The 18,100-nt window shown below is 28.7% G+C and overlaps 1 protein-coding gene across 6 annotated transcripts; it reads left to right on the top strand.

Moving 5' to 3' along the window:
* The first annotated feature begins 1,042 nt into the window (after positions 1-1,042).
* LOC131177549 (putative pentatricopeptide repeat-containing protein At1g12700, mitochondrial) lies at positions 1,043-17,867 on the top strand. Of its 6 annotated transcripts, XR_009146979.1 has the most exons (4): positions 5,437-7,354; positions 8,069-8,117; positions 16,732-16,780; positions 17,378-17,867. XR_009146979.1 is itself a non-coding variant. In XM_058142575.1 (2 exons), exon 1 carries the CDS (start codon positions 5,487-5,489, stop codon positions 7,314-7,316), a length of 1,830 nt encoding a protein of 609 aa, XP_057998558.1. In that variant the 5' UTR covers positions 5,437-5,486; the 3' UTR covers positions 7,317-7,354; positions 8,069-9,412. The 6 variants fall into 6 exon arrangements, 1 of the variants encoding a protein (XP_057998558.1); XR_009146978.1 differs by lacking the exon at positions 17,378-17,867 and having other exon boundaries at positions 16,732-17,276; XR_009146980.1 differs by lacking the exons at positions 16,732-16,780; positions 17,378-17,867 and adding an exon at positions 8,687-9,412.
* The last annotated feature ends 233 nt before the right edge of the window (positions 17,868-18,100 follow it).

Below are 18,100 nucleotides of genomic sequence, written 5' to 3'. Positions count from 1 at the left end.
ATCAAAGGCAACACAGCTTATTGATGAGATGGTTGATAAAGGATTCTCTGCACATGCCACCACCTTCGAATTGGTAATACATTTATCGCCCAATGACGATCTCATTGTGAGAAAACTACGAAATCGTTCCAAATGTTCTAAAGGTGCAAATTTTAAGTGATATCTTAACAATCAAGACTTGCTCAACATATGGACTATGTATTTGTTATGTTGTGAGTTATTGGTCCTTTTTTACATAGAAAGTATAATTATGTTTGGAATTACCTAGCAAGTTGTTCTGTGCTTAATTCTCTGTGCATTTACCAATTTGTCACCCTTCTTCTATATAGGAAATCAGTGCATGTGGTGGTTTTTATCTTGCAAGCATTATGTGATTCCATAATCATAATTCATAATGTTCATATTCCCTAATTTGCAACTTGCTGCATTATTTTCGGCTTGATGATGCAACTGCAAAAAGTAGAATAACTAAAACATCAAAAGAATGTTATGTGTCTATAGTTAGATTTAAAGGGTGAAAAAAAAGAAAAAAAAAAAAAAGAAGAGTAAGCTTAAGACAGTTAGATAGTTTAAGTAGAAACACAAAAATTTGGCACATTGGATTTTGCTTACTGTTACAAGAAAGTGAACCTTCCAGAAAATGTCAGAATGGATTAGGCATAGAATTTGGGTAGCAGATACTTACATTATAGGTATTTGTGATATATGTCGAAATGGTTGCTGCATAATGAAATGAGATATTTTGATATAATAGCAGCTTAACTTGTATTTCTATTTTATATGTTTAGCCATTGGTGTCCTGCATATTGACATTTTTTTTTCATGAGTAGATTGGAAATGTCAGAAGCTTTACATTGTTACCATGCCTTGTTTGCTTACATGTTATTTTTTCTGGGCAGGGCCTGTGAACATATTGTTCTTCTTCATTATAGAGACATCATCAGCTTGGTAAGTTTCTATTGACCTGATTCCTAATCTCAAAGTAACAAATCTCATAATCATGATAGTAACGGGTAACTATATTATGATTTATTTATTATTATTATTAATTATTTTTGTGTGTCTTAGGCCTGATTGCTTGCCATCATCTCATTTGTATGTTTTAAGTCCCCTTTTTTTAGTATTAAATAAATTTCAGCTAAATATCTGCATAGCTTGTGATGATGAGTTTTTGGATGTGAAATTTATATCATCTATGGGATCAATTAACCAGCAAAGTTCTTCAGTTTTGACTAAATTATACTGTATACTCTATTGAATATTCAATCTTGTTCTATTCATAAAAAAATTTATTGCAGTAAATTTTCTTATCACATGCAAATTTTCTGATTTCTATCTATTGCCTCATTGAATGAAATTCACAATTAACCTAGTTAACTCATACGTTTCGCCATTTTCAGTTGTAACTAGTGTTATTTGAATTTGAAATTAATTTCAGTAGCCAGATTTATGTTTTTTCAGGAAAAAGTGCCTCCTATATCTCCTGGCCGGTTATCACCTGTGTCTATTATGTTCTATGGCCTTCTAGCACTTCCCTTCTTGTGCAGGATCTAGCTCTTCTGGTCCAGGTACAAGTCCTTGTTCTACCATTCAAGATCAAGGAACTACCTTTCTCTCCCAACTTTACAACCTCCAACATATTAAAGGGACCATATATGTTCTTTGACTACTTATGGCTCTGAATTTGAGAGCTGAATAGATGAATTTGACAACATATTCAAGGGACAACATATTTGAGGAAAATCTGAAAGCTCTTCTTGTTGAAGGCTTTATTCTCGGACTGGCTGTTCCCGGTATGGAGGCTAATTAATTCGCGAAATGTCCTGATCTTTAATGATAAACTATGGAGAACACAAGAAGTATGAATTAATCAGTACTCTGAAGCAGAGAATTGCTTAACCAGTCCATGATTAATGCAGCAATCTCTAGTATTAAGAGAATTCGAGTTTGGACTCACTAGCTGTTGGTTTCATTATGATAAACTTTGAAATTCTTTTAAATTTTCTCGTGTTATGATTAATATTCAAGAGATGATATATAGCATTGATAGCATATGAAAATATATTTTTAAATATATTTTTTAATAATTTATTATTTTATTATGAAAGATAAGAATATATATTTTTTTTCTTTTAAATTAGAAAACTTTTTTAAACATATTTTTATATATATTTTTTATTTTTTTTAATAAAAAATAAAAATTATAATTTTTTAAAAAATAAAAAAATTATTTTCTACAAACAAAAATGTCCTAACATTTTGTCATTACTAGTTTATATACTTGCAGAAACGTATGCACCTCTATTAGTAGATTTATAGTAACTTTAGCATATGTAAATATAAAAATATATTTTACGATAAATATATTTAGAATTATAAATTACTTTTATAAATAAAATTACAAATATAGTCAGAAAATATTCCATTTGATCATTTTGACGGTAATAAAATATTTTTTTTTGTTATAAATGTTGTTTTAATAGAAAATAATTAATGTCTATTCAATATTATTATCAGAGTTACTACTGAGAAATTTTTTTAAATTTATTAGTTAGACAATAAAAGAAAATTGATTAAAAAAATTATTAGAATTCATCGATGGTTTCAAATCTTTGATATGATGGTTAAATTATTCAGAATTTGATTGAAAAGCTCTAAAATTACCCATTTTTCTCTCTTTTTGTTTCTCGTAAATTCAATAGTTGCTAATGGCGAAGTTGGTTGGAAAATCTTTCTTTGGCAGAGGAGAGTCGAATGGGACTGGTTCGTTTTAGGTTCATTCAATTAGATTCAAAGTAACAGGGTAATATAATTAAATTACATACTAGTAAAATATATAAAATAATATTTTCTAAATAACGATAATAATATATTTAAAATAATAGCACCCACTAAAATTGTATAGAATAAAAATTCAATCTAATTTTATAATAATAACAATAATAATAATAATGCATGTAAATAATATTCCTTTAAAAAAAATACTATCATGAAAAAAATATTAGTTTAACATGATGAATAAAATGTTATAATAATAAAATAATACATTAATTAAAAATATATTATTATTATTATTATTTAAAAAAATCAAGCTATAATTTATTTATAATCTATCTATAATATATAATATAAATAAATATGTGAAGGGGAAATATTAGATTTAACAAAAACCCTTAAGTATTTATATTAGTTACAATTATATTTTTATTATTTAAATTAATAAAAAATTAAATTTAACTGACTATTAAAAATAATATATTTTAAGAAAAGGGTTAAAATTTCAATTCTAATTCAATTATAACTCAAGAGCAATATTAAAATTTTTAATATAAAATTATATTATAGAAAAACAATAATGTTCCTTAAAAAATAATGTAACAAAAAAATAGCCTTTAATTTTTAATAATTCTATTATATTACAAATAAAACTTTAATACATATAAAACTGTTGCATTTATTAAAAATTAAATTTTTTTAAGTTTCCAAGCCATGTAAAATGATAGGAGAGATGATTAGAGTTCATATATATAAAAGTGAAGTTTTGATTTTATATGCAATAATTTTGCCTTGTGATTATCTCTTAGAAACAACTTTATATATAATAAAATCTTTAATCCGTCTCCCTATAATAGAATTCTATGTACATGTCACTATCTATTTATAGAGTCAGAATAGCATTACAATTTACATAAATTTAAAGTTAGTTAGATATGTTAGTTATAAAGTTGTAACAGACTATGTACACATCATTCTTGATTTACTATAAAGATTTGATTAATTATTGAGTTTCATTCTGTGTCTTCATTCCTTTTTATTTTTCTGTCACAACATTGGTATCAGAGTGATTGTCCATGGCCATGATAGGGGTAGAGTCGCGATCCTAATAGTGGCGAAAAGAGTTGGCTTTCAATGATGATTAAGGTTGAGCACAGATAGAAAGCATGGTTACAAGAGATGGTGGCGAGTTAATAAGTGAAGTTTCAGAGAGTTATTAATGAGTTGAAAACTTTGATTGCTGAATTAAATCGGCAAAATGTGAAGATGGTAGAACAGAGAATTCGACAAGAACCAGAGGAAATTGAAGAGAACGTGGATAGAATTAATTCACAGGAGCCCAAATGTTTTTCAATTTTTCATTTCTATTGCCTCAACTGCAATCATAGGAGAATAAAGTTTAATTTATTTTCTAATTTTTAATAATTATGAATAATTGAATTCAAAACAGTAAAATTGATTAATTTATTTCATTAATCTAATAAAGGAAGTCAATTTATTGGATGGAGTGGTACTGTAATCACTTTAAATGTCTCGGCTCAGAGTCCTTCAAGTAGATGGGGGATGTGAGAAGGATGTTAGTCATAAAATTAAAACCGGATAGTTGAAGTGGAGACGTGTCACAAAAGTTTTATGTGATCGCAAGATTTCCAATAAATTGAAAGGAAAATTTTACTATACGATACCGGCCATGTTATATGGTAGTGCGTGTTGGGTACTAAAAGAGTCATATATGTCTAAGATAAAAATTGCGAAAATGAGAATGTTAAGAGAATCCATATAGTTGATCCTAAATTTTTAGAATAAAGGCTTAGTTGAGTTAGTTGAGTATTTTAAATTATATCTCATGCATCTAAAGCCTAAAATATTAATATTAAATTATATTATATCCCTTATGTTAATTATTTTTCATTCTTTAAAAATTTTATAAAAGTAATCAGTAACTTTTAATAATTTGAAAAATATTTTAAAATAATTTTATTTAAAAATCTTGCTGTTTGAGTTATAAAATATTTGTTGAATTTTATTTTAAATTTTGAAATGAGATAAATAGTGAATTAATGGTAATTTTTATTTTATTTTTAATTAAATTTTAATTCTTTGTCATTTTTAAACTTGGAAATTCATTGTCCTAATAAATATTGTTAATAATTTATTTTCTTAATATATTAATTTAAATTATTGAATTTTTTTATTTTATTATCATTAAATCACAAAAAGTACATAATTTTTTATTTATTTAATAATTTTTTTTATTTATTTAACTATAAATTTTAATATGTTAAATTTTATTGTTCATTAACATAAATAATTTTATTATTTAAAAATTTATTTTTAAATAAAATATTTTATTATAAAATAATATCTTTAAATTAAAAATTTTAAATTACCTTTTAATGCTAGTTGTGCAGTGATATGGTTCGATTTGATTAATTAATTAAGTTCAATAATCCTTATAATTTTAAAAGATAAATTAAAATATAAATCAGAATTAATTGAATAAAAAATAAAATAACACTTTTTATTTTAATTATTAATTTTTTGAAACAATTAGAATTATTATTTAACTGAATAATAAATGGAATATAAGTTACTGTTTTCATAAATAACTTATTACATAATTTGTTAAAAGATATCGACAAATTACAGAAAATTGCTAAACGCGCTCTCTTGCGCCCTAAACATACAGAGCCCTCTCTCTTTGTCTGAAGATGTTAATGTCGGCGCGGAGGATTTTCACAAGGGCTGGGAGGTTCTTCCACTTTCAACTGCAAACGGAAATGGGTATCATTCAATCTCCATCCTTATTATTTGCCAATTACTTTCATTCTTCTACTTCCATGCATGTTCCTAAAGATGCAAAATCTCAACGTTTCTTGAGATCTAAGTTCAATTCTTCTTCTTTTAGGGACGTTGATGATGCCTTAGCTTTCTTTAATCATATCATTCTTATGCGTCCTCTGCCTTCTATTGTTCAGTTTTGTCGATTTTTATCTGCCCTTGTGGGGATGAAACAATATCACACGGTCATCTCTTTGTGCAGAACAATTGAGTCTCTAGGAATCTCTCACAGTGTTTATTCTCTTTCTATATTGATTAACTGTTTCTGCCGATTACACCTTGTGAATTTTGGCTTCTCAATTTTGGGGAAATTTATCAAATTTGGATTGGAGCCCAATACTGTGACATTTACTACCTTAATTAATGGGCTCTGCATAGATGGTAAAATCAATGGAGCAGTAGATTTTTTCAATGATATGGTTACTGGAGGATATCAACCTAATGTTCATACCTACAATGTGATAGTAAATGCTCTCTGTAAATGTGGGAAAACAAATGTGGCTATTAAGTTGCTAAAGGGAATGGGTGAGAGAGGTTGTGAGCCAGATGTTGTGACATACAATGCAATTATGGACGCCCTTTGCAAGGATAAGCTAATTATTGAGGCTTTAAACCTCTTCTCCCAAATGAGGAATAGAGGCATTTCACCTAGTGTCATCACTTACAATTGCTTAATTCAAGGTATTTGCAATTTGGGCAAATGGAATCAAGCTTTGGCCTTGTTGAAAGAAATGGCGGGGCAAAACATATCACCAAACATTATTACCTTCAGTATATTGATTGACAATCTTTGCAAGGAAGGACTGGTTTCAAAAGCTCAAGAAATAATGAAAATAATGATCCAACAAGGGGTGAAGCCTGATGTTGTCACTTACAGTTCTTTGATGGACGGATTTTGTCTGTGTAACCAAATGGATGAAGCTACAAAATTATTTGATCATATGGTAAGCAGTGGCATAGCTGATGTCTTTAGCTACAACATCTTGATTAATGGATACTGCAAGAGCAAAAGGATAGATGAAGCAACAAAACTTTTGGATGAAATGATTAAAACTAGTTTAGTTCCCAACTTTGTTACTTATACTACTCTTATTAAGGGATTGTGGGAAGCAGGGCAACCTGGAATTGCACTAGAAGTTTTCAAGAACATGTGTTCTCATGGTCAGCAGCCAGATAAAGTGACTTTTTCAATCATTCTTGATGGCTTGTGCAAACAAGGGTATCTTGATGAGGCACTCACACTATTTAAAGCGATGGAAAAAAGTCGGTTGAAGGTTAATTGTGTGAGCTATAACATTTTGATTAATGGTATGTGTAGAGCTGGGAGGCTTACTGATGCCAAGGAATTGTTTTCTAGGCTTTTTGAAAAAGGTTTACAACCTGATGTTTATACATATAGTATAATAATAAAAGGACTTTGCAATGAAGGTTTACTAGATGAAGCATACAAAGTCTTTAGAGGAATGGAAGAGTGTGGATGTTTACCGGATGGTTGCTGTTATAATGTGATTATTCAAGGGTTTCTCAGGCATAAAGATATACCAGAGGCAACACTACTTATTGATGAAATGGTTGATAAAGGATTCTCTGCAGATGCCACCACCTTTGAATTGGTAACACATTTATTGCGCAATGACAATCTCATTCTGACAAAACTACGAAATCGTTCCAAATGTCATAAAGGTGCAAATTTTAAGTGATATTTTAACAATCAAGACTTGCTCAACAGATGGACGAGGTATTTGTCATGTTATGAGTTATTGGTCCTTTTTTATTTAGAAAGTATAATTATATTTGGAATTCCCTAGCAAGTTGTTCTATGCTTAATTCTCTGTGCATTCACCAATTTGTCGCCCTTCTTCTATATAGGAAATCAGTGCAATCAGTGCATGTGGTGGTTTTTATCTTGCCATCATTGTGTGATTCCATAATCATAATTCATAATATGCCTATTCCCTAATTTGCAACTTTCTGCATTATTTTCGGCATGATGATGCAACTGCAAAAAGTAGAATATAGTTTGACAGAAAGAAGGATAGCTAAAACATCAAAAGAATGTTATGTGTCCATAGTTAGATTTAAAGGGTGGAAAAAAAAAAAGTAGTAAGCTTAAGACTGTTAGATGGTTGAAGTAGAGCACAAAAATTTCCCTCATTGGATTTTGCTTACTGTTGCAAGAAAGTGAACCTTCCAGAAAATGTCAGAATAGATTATGCATAGAATTTGGGTAGCAGATACTTGCATTATAGGTGTTTGTGATATATGTCGAAATGGTTGCTACATAATGTAATGACATTTTTTGATGTAATAGTAGCTTAATTTGTATTTCTATTTTATGTGTTTAGCCATTTGTGTCCTGCATATTGACATTTTTTTTTATGAGTAGGTTGGAAATGCCAAGCTTTTTATTGTTATTGTGCTGAATTTGCTCACATGTTATTTTTCTTGGCAGGGCCTGTGAACATATTGTTCTTCTTCATTAGAGAGACATCATGAGCTTGGTAAGTTTCTATTGACCTGATTCCTTAATCTCAAAGTAACAAATCTCATAAAACATTAAATTTTATTTTATTGGGTAAGCATAAGAATGACTTAAGATTTGTTATTGTGCCTATGTTGATGCCTTTCCCTCTTTCTTGTGAGAATCTGCTCCTGTTATATTATATGCAACTTTTCTTTTTCTTGTGAGAATCTCATTTGTATGTTTTTAGTTCCTTTTCTTTAGTATTAAATGAATTTCAGCTAAATATTGCTTACTGCTTAGCTTGTGATAATGAGTTTTTGGATGTGAAAATTTATATCATCTATGGGTTCAATTCACTAACAAAGTTGTTCAGTTTTGATTATACTGTACAATCTCTTGAATATTCAATCTAATTCTATTCATAAAAAAAATATATTTCAGAATATTTTCTTATCCCATGCAAATTTTCTAATTTCTATCTTTTGCCTCATTACATGAAATTCACAATCAACCTAGTTAACTCATAAATCTCACCATTTCCAGTTGTGGCTAGTGTTGCGTTGTTTGAATTTAAATTAATTTCAGTAGCCACATTTACGTTTTTAGGTAAAAGAGTTTCCTATTCTGTTCTGTGGCCTCCTAGCACTTGTGCAGGATCTAGCTGTTCTGCTCCAGGTACAAGTCCTTGTTCTACCATTCAAGAACAAGGAACTGCCTTTGATTTTACATCTGATGATGGTATAAATTTTTGAAAAGTCTGGTCCACTTGGGGTGGAAGAGGGTTTAAGGGGCTAATGGTCAGCAAGAGAAGCGTAGTTTTCTAGGCGTCTGAATTTGAGAGCTGAATATGTTTAGGCATCCTGAAATAGGAAGCACTGATGGAAAATCTGAAAGCTCTTCTCGTTGATGGCTCTCTTCTCGGACTGGCCGTTCCTGGCATGGAAGCTGATGAATGCACGAAATGACCCGATCTTTAATGATAAACAATGGAAAACACTAGAAGTATGAATTAATCAGTACTCTGAAGCCGAGAATTGCTTCACCAATCCATGATTAATGCAGTAATCTCTAGTATTAAGATAATTCCAATCTGGACTCACTAGCTGTTGGTTTCATTATGATAAGCTTTGAAATTCTTACCGTTAGAAGAAGTTGCTAATATGCTTATGAGTCTGTCATCAAAGATCTGTTGTTTTTGTCAATAGAGAAGGAAATTGGCCAGTTCACATTTCAAATTCTAAATGTTTTGTAGTTTCTTTTAAATTTTCTCAAGTTGTGATCAATATTCAAGAGATGATATATAGTATTGATGGCATATGAAGATTTCCCTTCTTTCATAAAACTAACATATATGTGGCCTCTGTATCCTACACATCTATCTCTTTCTGATCTCCATTCATGTGTGCTAGTTTTCTAAATGAAGAAACGAAAATTAATTTTCAGTTTTTCAAAGTTTAATTAAGATTTGAAAATCAATAGAAAAGTTCAGTTTAATAATTTTATTTTTTTCATAAAAATATTATTATAACTTTTCATAATAAAAATTAAATAATTATTAAACTTCTGATCTCAGTTGTATTTTTGGGAGGCTTCCATTCCATCACTGCTTCAATCTTTTTGGGATCCACTCTAATCCCTTCATCTGATACTACATGTCCAAGGAATGCAATCTCATTCAACCAGAACTCACACTTGGACAATTTAGTATCTGATTTCTTCTCTTTTAGAGTCTGCGAACAATTCTCAAATGCTCATCATGTTACGCTTTATCCTTGAATACACCATGATGTTATCATTGAAGACCACTGCGAACTGTTATAAGTATTGTTGGAAGATACAGTTCTTTAGGTCACTGAATGCTGCTGGAGCGTTTGTTAACCCAAATGGCATCACCAGGAATTCATAATGCCCATACCGGGTTCTAAATGCAGTCTTAGGCACATCTGCATCCTTAACCCTTAATTGATGATACCCTGATCTGAGATCAATCTTAGAAAACACACCAGCTCCCTTCAACTGATCAAACAGATCGTCAATTCTAGGCAACAAATACTTGTTCTTCACTATTACTCTGTTTAACTGTCGATAGTCAACACATAACCTCAGTGTCCCATCTTTCTTCTTTACAAACAATACTAGAGCTCCCCACGGTGACACACTGGGGCATATGAACCCCTTGTCTAGTAATTCTTGTAGCTGGATTTTTAACTCTTTCAATTCAGTAGGTGCCATCCTATATGGAGCAATTGAAATCGGAGCTGTACCTAGCATAATCTCAATAGCAAATTCAACTTCCCTTTCTGGTGGTAAACTAGGTAATTCCTCAAGAAATACCTCAGAGAAATCCCTTACTGTGGGTATGTCAGACAAGTCAAGTTTACCCTGCCTAGTGTCAACCACGTGTGCCAGATAGGCTTCACACCCTTTTCTCAACCATCTCCTTGCAACTGTAGCTGAGATGACATTGAACAAGAAATCTGTCCTTTCACCCACAACTGTTATTTCTTCGTTCTCGTGATTTGAAAGATTCTCTTCAATTTATAATCTACTATTGCCTGATGATGGGATAACCAGTCCATTCCGAAAATCACATCAAACTCATGGAAAGGCAGTTCAATTAAGTCTGCTGAGAACTCTTTCCCTTGAATCTTCAATGGACAGCCCTTATACACCTTGTTTACTACCACACTGTAGCCTAGTGGATTTGTGACCAGGATGTCTTAGTCACTTTCCTCTACTGGTATTCCCTTTTCTACGGGCAGCTTGATACAAATATATGAATGAGTAGATCCAGGAGCCACTAATGTATGCACAGAAGTATTATAAAGGAGGAACGTACCCTTGATGACATCTGGAGCATCCTATTCCTCCTGTGCCCTTATAGCATAGGCTCTAGCTGGTTTCCTGCCTTCTAAATATTTATGCACAATGATAAAAAAATAATTATATTATTATAAAAGAATAAATAACACATATTAAAAAAATTTTAAAAAGTAAAAAATATTTTTTAGTCATTTATTTTTTTATTATGGAGGATAATAATATATTTTTTAATTTTTTAAATTAAAAAACTATTTTTTATATAATTTTTAATATAAAAATAAAAATAAAAATATTTTTAAAAAATAAAAAAAAATATTTTTTACGAGTAAACCTGTTCTAACATTTTGTCATTACTAGTGTACATACTGGCAGAAACATTAACATATGTAAATATAAAAATATATTTTATGATAAATATATTTAGAATTATAAATTATTTTTATAAATAAGATTACAAATATAGTAAGAAAAGAAAAGTTAATTAAATTAGATCAATTTTGATTTGATATCCCATTTGATCTATTTGACGGTAAATAAAATATTTTTGTCATAAATACTTTTTTAATAGAAAATAATTAACACCTATTTGATATTATTATAAGAGTTACTATTATTATTAGAGTTACTATGAAGATATTTTTTTAAGTATATTAATTAGAAAATAAAAAAAAATTAATTAAAAATTAAATTTATGAACTTTAGTTTAGCGGTACTAAACTGAATCTTTAATTTAAATTTCTATCGTAGCTAATTATAAAAAAAAAAAGTTGAAAATAAATATCATATATTTTAATTATAAAAATGTTAAAATAATAAAATATTTAAAAAAAAAAATTAAACAAGTCTTTCATCTAAGGGTCAAATAAGTTAAAAATTAAGTTTTTTATTAAATAAATAATTATATTTTTTAATTAAGGCTAAATAAGTTTGCACTTGATAAAATATTATTTTTCTAAAAATATAATATTATTTTTCTGTTTTTAAAATAATAATTTTAATATTACAAAATTTTTGTTCCATGTTTTCTTTTTTTTTTTAATTTTATTTTAATTAAAATTAATAAATAATTTTTAATATTTATAATTAGGAAAAAATAGTATTTATTATTAAAAAATATTTTATTAATAATAGACTTATTTAGCCTTATTAAAAAATACAAAAATTTATTTAGCTCAAATTTAATTTTAAACTTATTTAAACCTCTAATGAAAATATAGAGATTTATTTTTTTTTTTTTACATTTAAAACTACTATAAATAATACAATTATGTGAATGTCCACAACCACCAAGAATCATTATTCAATTCAATTTTATAACTCCCAACATATTAATTTGTATATTAATTTTCTTATTTATATTTTTATAACTCTTAAATATGTATTCATGGTATAGAATCTATAAAATAGAGGCTATATCCAAAGCAAGTGTTAGCAAGGTGTATGATTAAAGGTATTTTCTATTTCTAAACTATTCTTCTCTTTCCTCTCCCAACTTTCTTTTCATTTTTTTTTTAAATATTTCTCATAGTTTTATATATTTTTTATATAAAAAAATAATATTCTTTTAGAAAAGTATTTTTAATTTTTAAACTCAATTTCAAGTGGGGTATTAATATTTTTTTATTGGGCTCCATCTATCTATAATCTATTATTTAAATTAATTAATAAGCAGTTAAATTATTGGGTCGTAGGCTCTATTTGTTTGAGAAAAATATTTTTTTAAAAAATATTTTCTGTACTTTTTATTATTTAAGAGCATTCAGAAAAACAGGAAATAAAATAATTTTTAATAAAAATGACTTTTATTTTTCAAAAAAAGATGTCATTTTTCGTTTTTTAAATTTTGAAAATCTTATTAAAATGAGAACACACTTTCACATACATAAAATAAATAAATATTATTAATTTAATATTACAATCAAATAATAAAAAATATTTTTATAAAAAAATATATATTTTTAAATATTTTCATGAAAAATATTTTCTATATATAAGTCGTTTTATGTGAAACAAACGAAGTCTTAGAGTTGTTATAATTACTTGATATTTACAAATATGCAAACAAATACAACTAATGTATAAATACACATTTAAAGAAAACTTAGTATTATTAAATAAGTGCAAGTTGGCTAAATAGACGCTCGAATATTTTTCAAATTTTCATTTTTATTGCCTCAAAGCAAAAATATTTATCATTGTAATACATAGCAATTAACAAAGTTCAATTAAATGTGAAGAAAATAAAAAAAAATCCACTAAAATAATAGGAGAATAAAGTTTAATTTATTTTCTAATTTTAATAATTATGAATAATTAAATTCAAAACTGTAAAATTGATTAATTTATTTCATGAATTTAATAAAATAGGTCAATTTATTTTAAATTATATCTCATTAATCGAAAAGCCTAAAATATTAATAGTAAATTATATTATATTCATTATATTAATTATTTTTCATTCATATCCATTATATTAATTATTTTTCATTCTTTAAAAATTTTATAAAAGTAATAAGTACTTTTTTAATAATTTAAAAAATATTTAAAAATAAATTTATTCAAAAATCTTGTTGTTTGAATTATAAAATATTTGTTGAATTTTATTTTAAATTTTGAAATGAGATAAATGGTGAATTAATGGTAATTTTTTTTTATTTTTAATTAAATTTTAATTTTTTGTCATTTTTAAACTTGGAAATTCATTGTCCTAATAAATATTGTTAATAATTTATTTTCTTAACATATTAATTTAAATTATTGAATTTTTTATTATATTATTATTAAATCACAAAAAGTACATTAATTTTTTTATTTATTCAACGATAAATTTTAATATATTAAATTTTATTGTTCATTAATATAAATAATTTTATTATTTAAACATTTAATTTTAAATATTTATTTTATTATAAAATAAAATTTTACATTAAAAATTTTAAATTATTTTTTAATGCTAGTTGTGCAATGGTATGATTCGATTTGATAACACTACCCATATTTTCTCTTAGAGGTAATTTAATTAATTAAGTTTAATAATCCTTATAGATAAATTAAAATTTAGACATAATTAATTGAATAAAAATTAAAATAACATTTTTTATTTTAATTATTATTTTTTTGAAACAATTTGAATTATTATTTAACTGAATAGTAAATGCAATATAAGTTACTGTTTTCATAAAGATATCTATAAATTACAAATAATTGCTGAACGCTTTCTCTTTCGCCCTAAACATACAGAGCCTAGTCAGCAACCAAACATACAAAGCTTGATTCTCTTTCTATATTGATAACTGTTTCTGCCGCTTACACCTTGTGAATTTGGGCATCTCAATTTTGGGCAAAATTATCAAATTTGGATTGAAGCCCAATACTGTGACATTTACTATCTTAATTAATGGGCTCTGTATGGATGGTAAAATCAGTCGAGCAGAGATTTTTTCAATGATATGGTTGCTGGAGGTTATTAACTTGATGTTCATACTTAGACTGTGATCATAAATGCTCTTTGTAAATGTGGGAAAACAAATGTGGCTATTGAGTTGCTAAAGGGAATGGTTGAGAGAGGTTGTGAGCCAGATGTTGTGACATACAATGCAATTGTGGACGCTCTTTGCAAGGATAAGCTAGTTATTGAGGCTTTAGACCTCTTCTCTCAAATGAGGAATAAATGTATTTCACCTAATGTTGTCACTTACACCTGCTTAATTCAAGGTCTTTGCAATTTAGGCAAATGGAATCAAGCTTTGGCCTTGTTGAAAGAAATGGTGGGGCAAAACATATCACCAAACATTATTACCTTCAATATATTGATTGACAATCTTTGCTAGGAATGACTGGTTTCAAAAGCTCAAGAAATAAATAAAATAATGATCCAACAAGGGGTGAAGCCTGATGTTGTCACTTACAGTTCTTTGATGGGCGGATTTTATGCATGTAACCAAATGGATGAAGCTACAAAATTATTTGATCATATGGTAGCGATGGCATAGTGATGTCTTTAGCTACAACATCTTGATTAATGGATCTGCAAGAGCAAAAGTATAGATGAAGCAACAAAACTTTTTTATGAAATGATTAAAAGTAGTTTAGTTCCCAACTTTGTTACTTATACTACTCTTATTAAGGGATTGCGGGAAGCAGGGCGACCTGGAATTGTACTAGAAGTTTTCAAGAACATGTGTTCTCATGGTCAGCAGCCAGATAAAGTGACTTTTTCAATCATTCTTGATGGCTTGTGCAAACAAGGGTATCTTGATGAGGCACTCACACTATTTAAAGCGATGGAAAAGAGTCGGTTGAAGCCTGATTGTGTGAGTTTTACCATTTTGATTGATGGTATGTTCAAAGCTGGGAGGCTTAATGATGCCAAAGAACTTCGTTTTTAGGCATTTTGAAAAAGGCTTCTGACCTAATGTTTATACATATAGTGCAATAATAAAAGGCCTTTGCAAAGAAGGATTATTAGATGAAGCATACAAAGTTTTTAGAGGAATGGAAAAGAGCGGATGTTTGCCGAATGGTTGCTGTTATGATGTGATTATTCAAGGATTTCTCGGGCATAAGGATGTAGCAAAGGCAACACAGCTTATTGATGAAATGGTTGATAAAGGATTCTCTGCAGATGCCAGCACCTTCGAATTGGTAATACATTTATCGCGCAATGACGATCTCATTCTGAGAAAACTATGAAATTGTTCCAAATGTTCTAAACTCAACTCAACTCAACTCAACTAAGCCTTTATCCCAAAAATTTGGGGTCGGCTATATGGATTCGCTTTCTCCACTCTAAACGATTTTAGGTTAAATTCTCAAAAATGTGTAATGCTTCTAGGTCATGTTGTACTACTCTCCTCCAAGTCAATTTAGGTCTATCCCTTTTTTTCTTTCTATCCTCTAACCTAATGTGCTCTACTTGTCTAACTGGAGCCTCCGTATGTCTACGCTTCACATGACCAAACCACCTCAATCTCCCTTCTCTCAACTTATCTTCAATTGGCACCACTCCTACCTTTTCTCTAATACTCTCATTACGGACTTTATCTAGTCTAGTATGGCCACTCATCCACCTTAACATTCTCATCTCTGCAACTCTTATCTTAGATGCATATGACTCTTTCAGTGCCCAACACTCACTACCATATAACATAGCCGGTCGTATGGCTGTACGGTAAAATTTTCCTTTCAATTTATTGGGAATCTTACGATCACATAAAACTCCAGTGGCACGTCTCTACTTCAACCATCCGGCTTTAATCTTATGACTAACATCCTCCTCATATCCCTCGTCTACTTGAAGGACTGAGCCTAGATATTTAAAGTGATTACTTTGGGGCAGTATCACTCCATTCAAACTAACTCCTTCCCTAGATATTTAAATTGTTCCAAATGTTCTAAAGATGCAAATTTTAAGTGATATTTTAACAATCAAGACTTGCTCAACAGATGGACGAGGTATTTGTTATGTTGTGAGTTATTGCTGCTTCAATATATTTCATTTGAGTACAATTACAATCCCTCTAGTAGTTACTTTCCCTTTTCAAAAGAAACTATGTACTAGCACTAGATTATGATTTTAGGTTGTATATGCATATTAACATTAATGAATATGTTTGACTGCTAGATAAAAAGGACTGAAGAACTATTGGGTGAGTATGTGAAATGAGATATTTTGATATAATAGCAGCTTAACTTGTATTTCTATTTTATATGTTTAGCCATTGGTGTCCTGCATATTGACATTTTTTTTTCATGAGTAGATTGGAAATGTCAGAAGCTTTACATTGTTACCATGCCTTGTTTGCTTACATGTTATTTTTTCTGGGCAGGGCCTGTGAACATATTGTTCTTCTTCATTATAGAGACATCATCAGCTTGGTAAGTTTCTATTGACCTGATTCCTAATCTCAAAGTAACAAATCTCATAATCATGATAGTAACTGGTAACTATATTATGATTTATTTATTATTATTATTATTATTTTTTTGCGTGTCTTAGGCCTGATTGCTTACCATCATCTCATTTGTATGTTTTAAGTCCCCTTTTTTTAGTATTAAATAAATTTCAGCGAAAATATCTGCATAGCTTGTGATGATGAGTTTTGGATGTGAAATTTATATCATCTATGGGATCAATTAACCAGCAAAGTTCTTCGGTTTTGACTAAATTATACTGTATACTCTATTGAATATTCAATCTTGTTCTATTCATAAAAAAATTTATTGCAGTAAATTTTCTTATCACATGCAAATTTTCTGATTTCTATCTATTGCCTCATTGAATGAAATTCACAATTAACCTAGTTAACTCATACGTTTCGCCATTTTCAGTTGTAACTAGTGTTGTTTGAATTTGAAATTAATTTCAGTAGCCAGATTTATGTTTTTCAGGAAAAGTGCCTCCTATATCTCTGGCCAGTTATCACCTGTGTCTATTATGTTATATGGCCTTCTAGCACTTCCCTTCTTGTGCAGGATCTAGCTCTTCTGGTCCAGGTACAAGTCCTCTTTCTACCATTCAAGATCAAGGAACTACCTTTCTCTCCCAACTTTATAACCTCCAACATATTCAAGGGGCCATATATGTTCTTTGACTACTTATGGCTCTGAATTTGAGAGCTGAATAGATGAATTTGACAACATATCCAAGGGGCAATATATTCAAGGAAAATCTGAAAGCTCTTCTTGTTGAAGGCTTTCTTCTCGGACTGGCTGCTCCCGGCATGGAGGCTAATTAATGCGCAAAATGACCTGATCTTTAATGATAAACTATGAAGAACACCAGAAGTATGAATTAATCAGTACTCTGAAGCAGAGAATTGCTTAACCAGTCCATGATTAATGCAGCAATCTCTAGTATTAAGAGAATTCCAGTTTGGACTTACTAGCTGTTGGTTTCATTATGATAAACTTTGAAATTCTTTTAAATTTTCTCGTGTTATGATTAATATTCAAGAGATGATATATAGCATTGATAGCATATGAAAATATATTTTTAAATATATTTTTTAATAATTTATTATTTTATTATGAAAGATAAGAATATATATTTTTTTTCTTTTAAATTAGAAAACTTTTTTAAACATATTTTTATATATTTTTTTATTTTTTTTATAATAATAATAATGCATGTAAATAATATTCCTTTAAAAAAATACTATCATGAAAAAAATATTAGTTTAACATGATGAATAAAAT

This window comes from Hevea brasiliensis, unplaced genomic scaffold, assembly GCF_030052815.1.
Source record: "Hevea brasiliensis isolate MT/VB/25A 57/8 unplaced genomic scaffold, ASM3005281v1 Scaf565, whole genome shotgun sequence".
NCBI lineage: Eukaryota > Viridiplantae > Streptophyta > Magnoliopsida > Malpighiales > Euphorbiaceae > Hevea > Hevea brasiliensis.
Note: the sequence above shows the minus strand (reverse complement) of the source record. Positions and strands in the feature narration are given on the sequence as shown.

Bases quoted from the DNA above. Each gene is read 5' to 3' on its own strand.
- LOC131177549 (XM_058142575.1), top strand. From the start codon at position 5,487: ATGTTAATGTCGGCGCGGAGGATTTTCACAAGGGCTGGGAGGTTCTTC.